General features: G+C 46.4%; 1 protein-coding gene across 2 annotated transcripts; it reads left to right on the plus strand.

The window, feature by feature from the left end:
* The first annotated feature begins 112 nt into the window (after positions 1-112).
* Positions 113-13,588, plus strand: U2AF1 (U2 small nuclear RNA auxiliary factor 1). 2 transcript variants are annotated; one of them, XM_041735173.1, is made up of 8 exons: positions 113-241; positions 3,881-3,968; positions 7,822-7,888; positions 11,243-11,292; positions 11,462-11,560; positions 12,128-12,261; positions 12,352-12,444; positions 13,302-13,588. In XM_041735173.1, exons 1-8 carry the CDS (start codon positions 198-200, stop codon positions 13,447-13,449), a joined length of 723 nt encoding a protein of 240 aa, XP_041591107.1. In that variant the 5' UTR covers positions 113-197; the 3' UTR covers positions 13,450-13,588. The 2 variants fall into 2 exon arrangements, with proteins under 2 accessions (XP_041591107.1, XP_041591106.1); XM_041735172.1 differs by lacking the exon at positions 7,822-7,888 and adding an exon at positions 6,914-6,980 and having other exon boundaries at positions 173-241.
* Positions 13,589-13,870: the final 282 nt, after the last annotated feature.

Raw genomic sequence — 13,870 nt, forward strand, 5'->3', positions numbered from 1 at the left:
CAGCGCGGGCTCCGGGGCCGAGGGGGCGGAGCCTCGTCCTCGCCAAGCCCCGCCCACGCGCAGGCAACGCCTCTCCCGATTGGGCAGCGCCGCCAGGCCGTCGGGGCGGGGCGAGCGTCGTCGCGTCCGGGTGACGTCTCCCGCGGGCGTCGGGCAGGGTCGGCGGCGTCGGCGGCGGTGGCGGCGGCGGGTGGGAAATGGCGGAGTACTTGGCCTCCATTTTTGGCACCGAGAAAGACAAGTGAGTGGGAGCCGCCGGCGGGGCTCCGGGGCGGGGGCGCGGGGGCGGGCGGGGCGCGGGCGGCGGCGGGAGGCCCGGGCGGGCGGGGGGGAGGGGCGCGGCGGCCCTTCCGGCCTCGGGAGCCGCGCGCCGCCGCCTCGTGGGCGCCCGGGCGGGCTTCCGCTGGGCGGCGCGGCCTCTCCCGCCGGGGGTGCTCGGCGCCCGGCCCGTGTGGGGGCGCCCCGGGCCCGCGTCCCGCCGCCGAGCCGTCGCGGGTCGCGCCGAAGTTGTCCACGGGAACCGGCCCCCGCCCCCCGCTTGGGCCCCGAACGCGGCGGCGGCCCGGCGGCCTTGGACAGCCCGGGGCCCGGCTGCTCGGGGCCGCGTCCACCCCGCGAGCCTCGGCCTGGACGCGGCGGGTCGGGAGGACCCGTGAGCTCGGCCCGCAGCTTTGAACGCGCTCGGACCTGTGGTTCCAGCATCGAGAGAAACGCGGGGTCCCTCCTCGCCGTCCCCCCACCTCTTTTTTTTTTTTTTTAAAGGTTGCGTGCCTTTTCTACCCGGTTGTTGGGTTAAAAGCAAAAAGCAAAAAAAAAAAAAAAAAAAAAAAAAATTGGATTTTGATCTTGGAGGTTTTAATTCCCGGTGCGCTGGCCGAAGTTTGGACTCCAGGGAAAATGTCCTCATTTAGGATATAACTCTTATTTGGAAACCTACTAAAGACTAGACTAAGCTGCGGCTCGGTCTGCATTTTGGAGAAGTAGTTAACGGTGTTGGGATTCTTCTGGGCTCTACCTTGATGAGGGCTCTTGATGATCCAGCCCTCGGTTTGTTATAATGTTGTAAAGCCACTTTTTCTTTTTCTTTCTTTCTTTCTTTTTTTTTTTTTTTTAAGATTTTATTTATTCATTCATGGGAAAAAGAGAGAGAGAGAGGCAGAGACACAGGCCGAGGGAGAAGCAGGCTCCATGCAGGGAGCCCGACATGGGACTCGATCCCAAGACTCCAGGATCACGCCCTGGACCAAAGGCAGACGCTAAACCACTGGGCCACCCAGGCTGCCCTAAAACCACTTTTTCAAAGACGGGTTTTTTTAATTCTATCTTACAGATTTTATTTTATTTTAAAAATATTTTATTTATTCATGAGAGAGAGGGAGAGACACCGGCAGAGGGAGAAGCAGGCCCCATGCAGGGAGCCCGATGCGGGACTCTATCCCAGGTCTCCAGGATCAGGCCCTGGGCTGAAGGCAAATGCTCAACCGCTGAGCCACCCCGTTGCCCTTTAAAGATTCTATTTTTGAGTAATCTCTACACCCAGCGTGGGGATCAAACTCAGAAACCTGAAATCCAGAGCCACGCACTGCTCCGCCGACTGAGCCAGCCAGGGGCCCCTGAAACACTTTTAATTTGTCTTCCAGGATGCAGTCTGTCCTGTAAAACATCTTGTGTTTGGAAGAGGGGGTTATATATTATAGTGACAAAACCAAGTGACATGATCATTAGTCGTGGTCACTCCAGAAACACTATTGAGTCCATCTCTGATGACTTAAAGATGAATGAAACTTGGGTCTTGATCTCCAGGAACGGGAAGGGGGGGGTTGTATGTCGGGAAAGGGAAATTAAAGTTAGATGCACCGATGTGATGCTTTTTAAGCGCTGTGGACGGGGCTCAGAGGAGGAAGCTACCTGTAAACATCATCCTGAATGAATGGGCCAGCTCTGCTGGAAAGAGCCTTCTTGCAGTGTAGAATGATTAGGAAGATGTGTCAGTAACTTCCTCCCTGAGCTTATAATAGTGTGGGCCATGACTTGTAGTCCATAAAGTTTTTTTCCTTATTCTTGTAAAAAGCTACATCAGATGGTGCCTTCGCTGTACTCTGCAGAACTTTTAGAGGTTTATTCCAATTAACCTTTTTTTATATTCCTTTTTTTTTTTCCTTTTTTTAATATTCCTGATGTAAGTAACCACATTTTAGCCTACTAAAGCCGTATTGTAAAGGCATGGCTTTAATTCAGGAAACTTGATTATTTAATCTGTTACTCGTCTCATTTCGGGGAGATTTGTGGGGTTTTAGTTTCCAGGACACCGTATCAACGCCTAAAAAACAAAGATGATTCTTGCTAACGTTTTCCCCCCCCCCCCAAGCTAGAAGTAAAATGTAGGTGTGTGCCAATTAAAAAGATTTATGTAGTCCTACATTTGAACTTATGGTCATTTTCTAAATTCAAGCAAGGTTGGTCCTCTAATATCTTCTCTGTAATGGTCACTTTTTAAAAAATCTCTTTTATTTCAGTAGTTTAATAAGTGGACTGCTAAAAGTTTATTACTAGGAAAGCTTTGACTGATATACTAAATTCTAATCAAGTGCTATGAAATTAAAGCCATTTCTGAAAGTACAGAAACAAAGATTGTTTTAATTATATAGAATAGTTGGGTGTTGTTCAGGAGGGGGTTTTGCCCATTCTGAGGTATTTTTAAAATAAGCTCTTAATTTTCAGGTGATTTTCTGAAGATGTAAATTAAGTATTCAAATTATATGTGAAGTAAGACTTAAGAATAAGTTTGCAAATACGTAATTTTCGTCCCCTGGTAAATTCAGACTTTTCCATGCTTATTGTTGATACCTGATAAATTGGTGGCTAATTGATCTTTGCAGACCATCAAATTTTAAGACCCTTTAATTCTAACTCTGGATTGGCTGTCTGAACGTAGAGCCCTTGCTAAAAAAAATTGAACCTACGGAGTGACCCTCCCAAGTCTCCAAGTCTAGCTTTGAGTGGTGCTCATCCAGTAAGATTTCATGACCCATCACAGGTCTGAGCCATCTGACATTGCTGTCACAGTGATGGCTGGATTGCTAGTTTTGATTTGATCTGGATCATCCAGGTATTTGAACGGTCCTAAGGGAGAGCTTTGTGATACAGACAGGAGGCGGCCTTGTGTAGGAACAAGCAGATGAGTTCCCCTGATAGCTTGTGTTCGGTGTATTGAAACCAGGAGACTGCCGTACTTCAGACCTGTGTTTGGAAATTTCCTGTTGGTCTGGCGTCATGAATGAGAGAACATGGACTTTGTTTTAGTGAGAGATTGCATTTAATGAGCACTAAGTATGAAGTGTACACATGGCATGTGATTCTTGGAACAAAGCCAGCTTGGCATTTTCCTCATTTTGCAGATGGCTCCTGGGACCAGGAGAGGTGGGGTGACTTGCCCAAGCCCAGGTAGCTAGTGGCAGAGTCAGAATCTCAACCCTCACTGTGCTGTGTTGGTGTCCTCAAGAGAGAATTTCATCATGGAACGCTAGAGAATAGATATGTTTTGAATTAAATTCAGTTTTAAGCTTAAATATTCCATTAAGAAGAAACAGCATAGCAGAGCAAGTAGTTGAGAATGGAGTGGCTTTGGATGGGGGGTGTCTGGGGTGGAATTAGAGCACCCTTCGTTGAAGGACTAACGTGTTTGTCAGAGGCAGATTGAGGGGAGGGTCACCCGGAAATGCTGGTAGGAAGGGGAAGGTACCTGCTACCCAAAAAAACTGTATGCCTGTGTTTTCTCAAAGCAAAAGAAAAGTAGTTCAGAAGCATATGTGATGTTGACGTATTTACATCTGTTTGATGCCTTCCCAGCAAAATAATCAGCTCTTATTTTCCCTTACAGAGTCAACTGTTCATTTTATTTCAAAATTGGAGCATGTCGTCATGGAGACAGATGCTCTCGGTTGCACAATAAACCGACCTTTAGCCAGGTTTGTTTTTTTTTTTCTTTCTTTTTTCTGTATTCATGCAAATTATCAAAACTTCATGTACTTTACAGAGGCAGTTAATGATTTTCCATGTGTTACATAGGACATTTTTTTCTCTAGTAGTTTTAGTCTCCATTGTGTTTGTATGTTGTTCTGTTTAAATGAGAATGAGACCAGTGAACCACCCCCAGGAGGAGGTCTGCAAGACAGGTCCTTCCACCACCGTTAGAGAAGCTTTTTACAAAGAAGTGATCAATGTTTGCTTGTTGGCTATGACTGGTCTTTGCCGCCTTGCCACCCCTTCTGCCCCTCTCATAGACGTGGGTCCAGTGGGGGCAGCCTCGCCAGCGTGGACTTAGCCTTGTTTTCCTGGCACCGATTGAAGCCAAGTGGGCTTTCTGCATTTTGCTCTCTCCAGGCAGCAGAGACGGACAGAGCCACCCACAGGGGTGCTTGTGCCATTCTCAGCACATGCTCAGGGGTTCCCCAGTAGTCCTGGGTGTGCCCCCTCTTGCAGATGCCCAGGTGAGGGGTTAGCCATGACATCATGTCATAGCAACATTAAAAATGAAACTTAACATTTGAAGATGGGCATTTACCTTCAGTTATTTGTAGCCGGTCTATTTGGTTGGTTGAGAGGTGCCTGTTAGCTTGGGCTTAGGTCGTCCATTGTGAGTTTAGATCAATCAGAAATTGTAGATTTTTTGGTTGGCTTTGTTGTTAACTGAAGAACATGTGGGATTTGCATCCTACAGGTGATCACTGAGGAGTTAGGAAAAAAGCACCTGTAATAGGAACAGGAAACTTCTGCCCATGTTTATCTGGATATTTAGACTTTGAAAAATTCTAGTCTTTCCAGACTGAGGGCTTAAGTTCCTTCCCACTGGTGGTGACATCTGAGTGGGCATCCTCCGAATCATTGGGTAGCTATTGTGTGTAGCCCCTGGAAGCTGCCAGACCCTGCCTCTGAGCTCACATCATCCTGTCGACGTGTTCTTAAACTTCTGCCAGAACAGATGTTTACATTTTACTCTAAGTATTTAGGAAAATCAGCCAGTTGCTGTAGGAAAGAGACACTTGTATTTTCTAATTTAAGCCCAAAGAAAACCCCACAATGTAATATGTTTTTAGAAGAGGGGTGATGGCTTCCTCTCCCCCATTATTCTACTGACACAGCATGGTTAGTATAACAAGAACCTATCTTTAATTTAGGAGAATATGTCTCTTTTTTGAATCTCAGAATATATTGTAGATCTTGCTGTAAACCTTACTGCAATTTTTTTTTAAGTGGCTTGATTTCTGAACTAATTCTCCCCAGCTAAGCCGGTGATTATAGATTGGGCAGTTACCAAACATCTTACGTGTCCATTGAGATTTTTGATTCTGTGGGTTACTTCCAGATGTGCCAAGTGTTGGGCCGAGAGAGAAATGATCCTGGTAGGAAAGTTTTCTTTAAGCGATCTAGAGCCATTTGGTTTATTTTCTGTGTGAATCACTGATACCTCAGAATGTTAATGTGAAGTTAATCTGAGTACTTTGGATCAAGAAGAGGCAGCGATTCCATTAACGTTGGGGTCAGTTCTACATGTTCACCTGAGCATCTCATTGTTACGGGCTTGGTTGGTTTCAGGCAATCCTGACCCCAATTGTAATGGAATTGCAATGCCCGCCCTGGGTATAGTTTCCTTCACTAACCAACCACTGCCAGATGACCCGAGCAAGACCTAAAATGAATTCCTTGTTGAATATTTGGGCTCTGTATAGCTTTCTATCAGAGTTGTTACGCTTACTGGTGATTCCCATTGAAAACTGAGTCAAGTCAGCTTTGGGAAACAGCCGAGGCCAAGATAAGTTGACCCGGGGCAGTACTTGGTGGCTGGGGGAAGATGCAAGGCTCTGCAGGAAGGTGTGTGTGTGTGTGTGTGTGTGTGTGTGTGTGTGTGTGTGTGTATGACCATCATGTATATGGTCATGGCCTGGCGGTTGATGTTCCTCCCATGTGGGTTTCCCCATAGCAGACCTTTGGGGTGTGCCCACACAACTTCTTCCTTTAAATGTAGCTAGAAACGGAACTGCAGGTTTTGTAAAGCCACTCACAAAACTGCTGTAGACCTGTGTTGTTGAGACTAAACATTTATTTTTCTGAATCATGCAGTATATTGGTTCAGCTTGTAAAACTCAGTGTGGGTTTCTTTTTAAGCTTCTTGCAGTGATGTGGACGTTAAGATTCATGTAATATATTAGCCTACTAACTTAAACATGGTTTGTTTTTTCAGACAACTTGATTTTAAGAAGAACGGTACAATGTAAGGTTTCAAGTCTTCCTGATCCAGTTTAAAGCACAAGGGCTAAAAGGATTTTTTTCCCTTAAAAGAAGGATCGGAAAAGAACAGATGTTTAAGCTATTGTATTATGTAAACAGAGGTCCCACCAAGCAAACAAATGTGGGATAGGTGTCCATGACAGTCAGGACACCCATTTGGTGCGCCTGTTTCCTGTGAGACCAGACAGCTTGATGGACTGCATACAGTTGACTTACGCATTTGGTTTTCCCAAAAAAAAAAAAAAAAAAAAAAAATCATTTTGTGTGGGGAATATGATTAGCATGTGAATTTTTCAACATCTTAGTGTCTGCTAGCTTGGAGTATAAGAAAACCGTTAGTTTGCTATCATTTATCTTGCATTAAAACACTGGAATAATGTGGGACTACTGAAAAGAATGGCTACAGTTTCTTCCTGGTTGCTGGCTGACTTGACCTAAGTCACTGCTCACACTCTGTTTTCATAATATGATGGTTTGGGTGTGCTCTTCAGAGGACAAGTGTCTGACTTGTGGGAAACAGACAAGCAAGCGTTGAGCCATTTGCAAACAAGTTGTCTCTTTGCAATTGTCTAATACATGCACAGCAGCCAGTAGAATTCCCCTTTTTATTTTTTTTTCCCCGCAGACCATCTTGATTCAAAACATCTATCGTAATCCCCAAAACAGTGCACAGACGGCTGACGGCTCACACTGTAAGTCCCACAGTTGGAGAAATTTTTTTAAAACAATGGTGTTAAAGAGCCCACTCTTAATTGAGACAAATACTGTTGGCTTCTGAGCTGCTGACGTAGAGCTGTTGCAAACAGGACAAGGTGCTGGAAGGCCTTGGTACCTACGGCAAGAACCTGATACTTGGCCACGTTCAGGAGGCTGTCTGAGGCAAGGGCGCTGGGGAGGCCTCTTCCCTGGGTTGACGTTTGTTAACGAGAGGGAGGGGGTCTGTCCATGTGACACTTGACAGTTCCCAGCCAAACACTGGTCTTTCCAGTGCCTGAACCCCTGGCCTTTATTAAGTTCTTTCTGTAAAGGTAAAAATCTTAGGAATGTTTAGGAATCAATAAGGTAAGTTGCCCAATAAGTGTGGGTTTTATTTCACCATTACAATTTTTCCTCTAGGAAGTGGAGATTTCATGATATGTAATTATTGTATTTCTCTGCTCCCGTGGTTTTTGTCCTCAGTTTATGCAGGCACTTTTCTCAGCTCATGAAGTTTTCTGTAATAGCGAAGACCATTTTGGTAGTAACCTGCCAAGTTGCTTGCACTCGTAACTGGGCTGGAACTTGGAAATGGAGAATCTTTGCGTCCCGTGAACAGAAATACAATATCAGCATATCATGGGATCTCTGTGACGTTGCAGTGTTAGGGTGCTCCAAGACAGCCACCAACTAAGAGAAAAACCTCTCTGCTTCGAAAGAAAATAACTTGCTCTTTTTTCAGCACTGAGTCTTGACTGAAGTGATCGCCACAGGAAACCGGTTAAGTGTTTAAATTTAATTTTCCATAATATAAAGTTGTTGCGTTTTGTATTTCAGACCATTGCCCTCTTGAACATTTACCGTAACCCTCAAAACTCTTCCCAGTCTGCTGACGGTTTGCGCTGTAAGTTCATACAAGTTCCTTCCCTGGTTCCCTGGGCTTGCGTGTCAGAGCTCAGTGTCAGCTCCACCTGGTCTGCCGCTGTAGTGTCAAGGACGGCCTTTCACTAGAGGTGTCGAGAGCTTGTGTCCCACTGACCCCATGGAAACCTCTGAGATTTGAACTCCTGCCCACTTTTTAAGAAACAAAAACTGACCAGAAAGGATACCCTCCCTGTACGATAGCTTGGAGCTGCTGCTCTTGCTACCTTGACCGTCATCCCAGGGGAGAATATACTTGGAGTTAAATGTGCAGCTGTGTTCTTCCCCTCTTAAGAGCAATAGTATCTGAAAATTTCTCTCACGTTAAAAAACAGTATTCTGAAATTATTTTTGAGGCTTTATGTCTTATCAGACTTTTTCTTGAACTCCATTCTGGAGCTCATGCTTTTATTGTAAGAGCATTGTTCTGAGAGTGTTTCCCAATGAGGGTCTTCCGAGTTGCACGGACCCCTCTGAGTTTTCCTCAACGCCAGCCCTATGCCGACTCAGTCTTTAACCAAAGTCCTTTACGTAGCTTTCTGCAACTTGGAGAAGCTAGCTTACTACGTGTGGAAAAGGAAAGGTGTACTTGGTGGGGAGATGGAGCTAGTCTGGGCATTTAGTAGACACTGCTCGTTTCTCCCTATGTTGAGAAATAGTAAATTTAAGTTACAAACGTTGTGTTTCCTCAGGGGTAGTTTTTCAAGAACAGGATCCATATTAGTATCCCTGGAAGTTTCGAAAAGCTAAAATTTAGATTTTATGGCTCTTGAGCCGTGGAATGAATTCAGTCATCTGGATACATTGAAAGGATCATCCTGGACTCCTGCTAAAATCAAGGGGTCCAAACCAAACAGCTTCTCATTTTCTAGTTTGTTTTGAAGCTGCAAAATGTAATAGAAAATGCTGTCCACGGGTGCCCCTGAATAGCCACAGACCTAAGTCCCACACATCCTTGGCCCACGGCTCCTCAGCTCATAGGGCATTCTACACCGCCCGCTCGGGCCACCCTCCCCACCCTCTTTGTGCGGCTGTGTGAGTGCACAGTGCACGTGTCTGTGTGGGGGAGGGCTGGGAAGGTTTTCCTGCCAACACACCGTGTTTCTCCATGCTGTGCTGACCTGATAGCAGATCATTTGTTTCCCTGAATCTGATGGCAACAGGATTTACGGGTAGCCCTTGTTTTAAAATACTTGGTTTTGCTTTGTTTTTTAAAGAAACAAAATCAATAGGTGGAGGGAAGTACTTACATATGGACTTATTAAATAATTTTCGTAACAGCCCTGCCCTGGGGTAAAAACGAATGAGAGGTTGATGATTGAGTAATGATAATTAATCATTCTTTGCCCTGATCGTTTACTTGGGGACTGCGGATGCTTCGTTGACAAAACAATGTTGGATTAGTTTTCTTCGTGTCTTTACCTGCGATTCACAGTGCTCTTGTTGTGCGTATGCTACATAATAAAAGTTGAGCTGTACCAAATATTCTGATTATGGGCTCCAGATTCTACAAATTAAATGAAGTTCTGATTGTTCAATTTAGGTAGAAAATCCATTTAAGCTGATGAACCTGCAACAGAGCCTTCGAGTAAATTTCAACCAGCCGAGTTCATCAGTTTCCTAAATTTACAACTTTTTAACATGCCCTTTCGTGTATAGAAGTATGAATCCCAGTTGAAGAAAGTTTCTGTGAGAAAACTGGGTATCTTCAGGTGGTATTATGTAAGATCCATGGAGTCACGTAGATGACTTTGCAGTTGACCAGTGTCTTAATCACTCATCTCTGTCCTGCCCTAGTTATATGGTTGACTGGAGATTTTTAACCAGAGTCTAGAAGATAAAATATGCCCACTATTGAACATTTTCAAATTGAACTTCCCAGAAGTCACTAAGGTACAGTGCTGTTCTCCAGGGAGAGAATTAGAAATACCATGACTACAACAGTCTTTGAACCACCACTAGAGCCTGACTCAACAGGGCTAGCACTTTGAGCATGCAAATGACTTTTCTCCTCATTTTTTTCTGATGTGAGAAGGGAATGTAAAGATTAAAATCTGCCCTTTGGAATGGGCATCTCTTCTCCCGACTACTTCTCCTTAAGAACTTGATTTGCCCGGGGAAGGAGGTCATGTCCACGATAGCTTTTAAATTGTACCGGGCTGTCAAGAGGAGTAGTTGTTGCCTAATGCAGTCAAGAGGTTTTAGGTTCTAAAGCAAGCTGGATTCCCCCGGAAATTCAAAAATAACTAAGATGGCAGGAATCACCCCTCCTACCCCCTCCCATGCATTAGAAAGTAAATGTCAGTCATTCTCAGAATCAAAAGATAAAGTTTTCCAGGGAAACTGCCCCAGGCAGCATGGTGGATACATCCGCGTGCCTCTGCCCCAGTGCCCTCACCGCCTGATGAGGCTGCCGGTCCAGGAGTGTGGTCAGGGAGGGGACAACTGAACATTAAGCTGGCCCAGCCTTGAAGCCACTCGGCCTTTGTAGGCTCCGTGATTGGGCTGTATGGGACACTGGTTCATTGACATGCCAGCTTTGTGATTTCTCAGGTTTAGGTTAAGAGAATTGTAGAATTTGAACGGTAAAATTTGGTAGAATGATAATGAGGGTAGAATGTAAATTTGGAAAATCTGCCCACACAGTGGACATGATTGATTACACTTAGTGCATGTGCATTATGAAGAATAAACTTAATGGGAATAGTTATGGAATATAAAATAAGAATGCTTCCTTCAGCAAAGCATTGTAACTTTCCCTTTATTCAGAGGCATTCGAACTACTGTAATTGAACTTGGTAATTATCCTACTGAGTCTTTATTTATCGTCATTTGGGTTTTAATCGCATCAGAAAGAATTTTATAATAGCATTGTGTGGCTGCTAATCTGTAAGAAATTAGTCAGGAACATTAGCTCTTAATCACGTACCCTGATTTCAGCTTTTATTTTAGCCTGTTAAAGAGGAAAAAATCAGTGTGATTCCTTGGCCTCTATTTTAAATCATAAAAGGAAGAAAATTTTCATTTAAAAATTTCTTGAGGGTAAACTTTTTCCTTAACACTTTCTGAAAACGTGGCCCTTTGATGCTGATTAAAACTTGCTGTGATTTTAATAGCCAGAACTGAGACTGTCATAGGGGGCATTTAAAAACTTCACCACACTTTAAAATTTTTAACAATTGGCTGTCACGCAGTATCTTCAGTGCTCCAGTAGAATGCAGCTCTGTTGTGTTTCCTCTCTAGACAATCTAATGTGTGTTACTGTAGCAGTTTGAGTTAAACGCAGGGTTGTCTTTAAGGCTCCGTCTCTAACCAGCAAGGTTTCTGTTGTTCATAGGTGCCGTGAGTGACGTCGAGATGCAGGAGCACTATGATGAGTTCTTTGAGGTGAGATACTATTTGACAGTGACCAGCCTGTTCGCCTTCTGTATCCATTTGCAAGGAGTTAAAATATGTTCCTATTCATAGATATGCTTAAATGGGAGTTATGTGCAGGTGGTACTTTAAGTATCTCTTGAGCCTTAAATTACTGTGTCGTCCCCTCCCTCCCCCCCAGGAGGTTTTTACAGAAATGGAGGAGAAGTATGGGGAAGTCGAGGAGATGAATGTCTGTGATAACCTCGGAGACCACCTAGTTGGGAACGTGTACGTCAAGGTAGGAACAGACTGACAGGTGGGAGTTCTGTCTCTTGACTGATGCAGACTAAGGAGCGAAGACCGCCTACCTTCGGACGTTAGAACTTCAAAGTTCTGAACGCTCACTGCTAGTCATGGATGTTAATGCACTCAGTCCTTGGCTGGCCAGAGCCTGGGCATGACAGCAGCCGTGGGTGCCGGAGGGATGGATGGGACACCGCAGTCACCCCACTTCGGTGTTGGGGTTTTCATTGCTGTTGCTGACGGGCTGTCTAGATGCAGGAGAAGTTGGTTTATATGTGTGGTTTCTTGTTACTTTTTTTTTTTTTTTTTTTTTAGCCCCCATGACCTACACAAATCATCGCATTTGCTCTTTTAACTGATCGAAAGCCCAGGCTGTGTGTGTCTGATCTCAGACCATCACAGAATTATGTGATCCGATTGCAGATAAAGATAGTCTGTCTTTAAATTTGCTGTGCAGCAGCATCCCACTATATTTTGCCCCCGTGAACGTGTCACGTGTATTTGGATAGGAGGTCTTTCTGGGTGAGTGTGGGCAGCAGGCATCTCTGCTTCATTTTTTCAGTTTCGCCGAGAGGAAGACGCGGAAAAGGCCGTGATTGACTTGAACAACCGCTGGTTTAATGGGCAGCCAATCCACGCTGAGCTCTCCCCGGTGACTGACTTCCGAGAGGCGTGCTGCCGCCAGTACGAGATGGGGTAGGTGACGGCGCAGGCGCGGGGCCCGTGGGGGGGCTGGCGGGGGACTAGCAGGCAGCGCGCGGCATGGTGGCCTCTGCTTCCCCGCAGGGAGTGCACGCGGGGCGGTTTCTGCAACTTCATGCACCTGAAGCCCATTTCCAGGGAGCTGCGGCGGGAGCTGTACGGGCGCCGGCGCAAGAAGTGAGTACTTCCCACAGCCTTCTCTTGCCTCCTGGCGCTTTCTGTTCTGGAAGGTACTTTCTCAAGTAAAGTGTGCCCTGAGTGTAAAAGTCACTGTTTGGGACATAGTATGTATTTTCAGGTATGAAATGTACTCTTAAAAGAATATCCCACATTGTCCTGCGAGCCCTTGGGACTTGTGTGAGGGGGAGGCGGTCAGAGTGGGTTCGTGAGCACAGGGTTTATCCCTCAGCATAACTTCATGTGCTGCGTGTTTCCTCTGGGGTCTCCCAGTTGGTGTCCGTTTGCTTTGGGGGCAGGGAGCGTGGGCAGAATCGGGCAGGGTCCCATGTGTGGTCCCGGTGGTGAAGGGCAGCCTGCGGTGCCACAGAACAGAGAGTGAGCCCGGAAGTCAGGAGAGGCACCTTATCCCGCCTGGCTGAGTTCTGACCCCAGGGCTTCTCGCCCCCTCCTGGGAGACCAGTCCCAGGAGATGTAGGGCTTGTTGGTGATTGTTTCATTGTCAACAGAAAGCATGGGAGAAGACGAGCCCTGCCCTCCGTGCCCCAGAGCCCAGCGGGGGAGGGGCCAGGGCCTGATAACAGCTTCGGGGGGTGTCAAACAGCCCCCGACCCTTGGAGCTGGCCTCCCGGAAGCACAGGCCATGGAGGGTCACCTGCCTCATGATCCTGACAAGCTCCCCTTCTGCCCTGACTTTTGGGTGCACGTACGGCGTGGGCATGCAGTTTCGTGGGAGCGATTTCCCTTTATTGGTGCCATCCACTCGGGGGGATACTATTCGGAAGCGTTAATCATTGTGAGATACCGTTGGATGCTTTGCTTTGGATGACAGTTTTGTTTCTTTTCTTTGGTTGCAGGCATAGATCGAGGTCCCGGTCTCGGGAGCGTCGCTCTCGGTCTAGAGACCGTGGTCGTGGCGGTGGCGGTGGTGGCGGCGGCGGCGGTGGGGGACGGGAGCGTGACAGGAGGCGGTCGAGAGACCGCGAAAGATCTGGGCGATTCTGAGCCATGCCGTTTTTACCGTATGTCTGCTAGACAGTGTTGTAGTTGATTGACCAAACCAGTTCATAACGGGAATTTTTTTTAAAAAACAACAAAAAAAAACAAAGATGGGTTTCTGAATAAAATTTGTAGTGATACAGTATCCTTGGTGTAACTTATTTCTTGTGGAAAGCCACTCCCTCTCCCTTGCTTGGCAGCCACTCACATCTCCGTCCTGGAGGTGAGGATTAATACGCGTCAGTGACTGGGGTATAAACGAAGCCATGGTTTCAGACTCAGGCTGAGACAGACACCCCCACCTGTTAACCAGTTACCTCCATGTTCACTGGTGACTCAGCATTTCTCCACCGAGGCTCCCAGAGAGCCGGGGCGGGGGGGGGGCGGCTGGGGTCACAGGAATGACCGCTAGCTCAGTAGGTACTTG

Source organism: Vulpes lagopus, chromosome 20 (assembly GCF_018345385.1).
Source record: "Vulpes lagopus strain Blue_001 chromosome 20, ASM1834538v1, whole genome shotgun sequence".
In the NCBI taxonomy this organism is placed as follows: Eukaryota; Metazoa; Chordata; class Mammalia; order Carnivora; family Canidae; genus Vulpes; species Vulpes lagopus.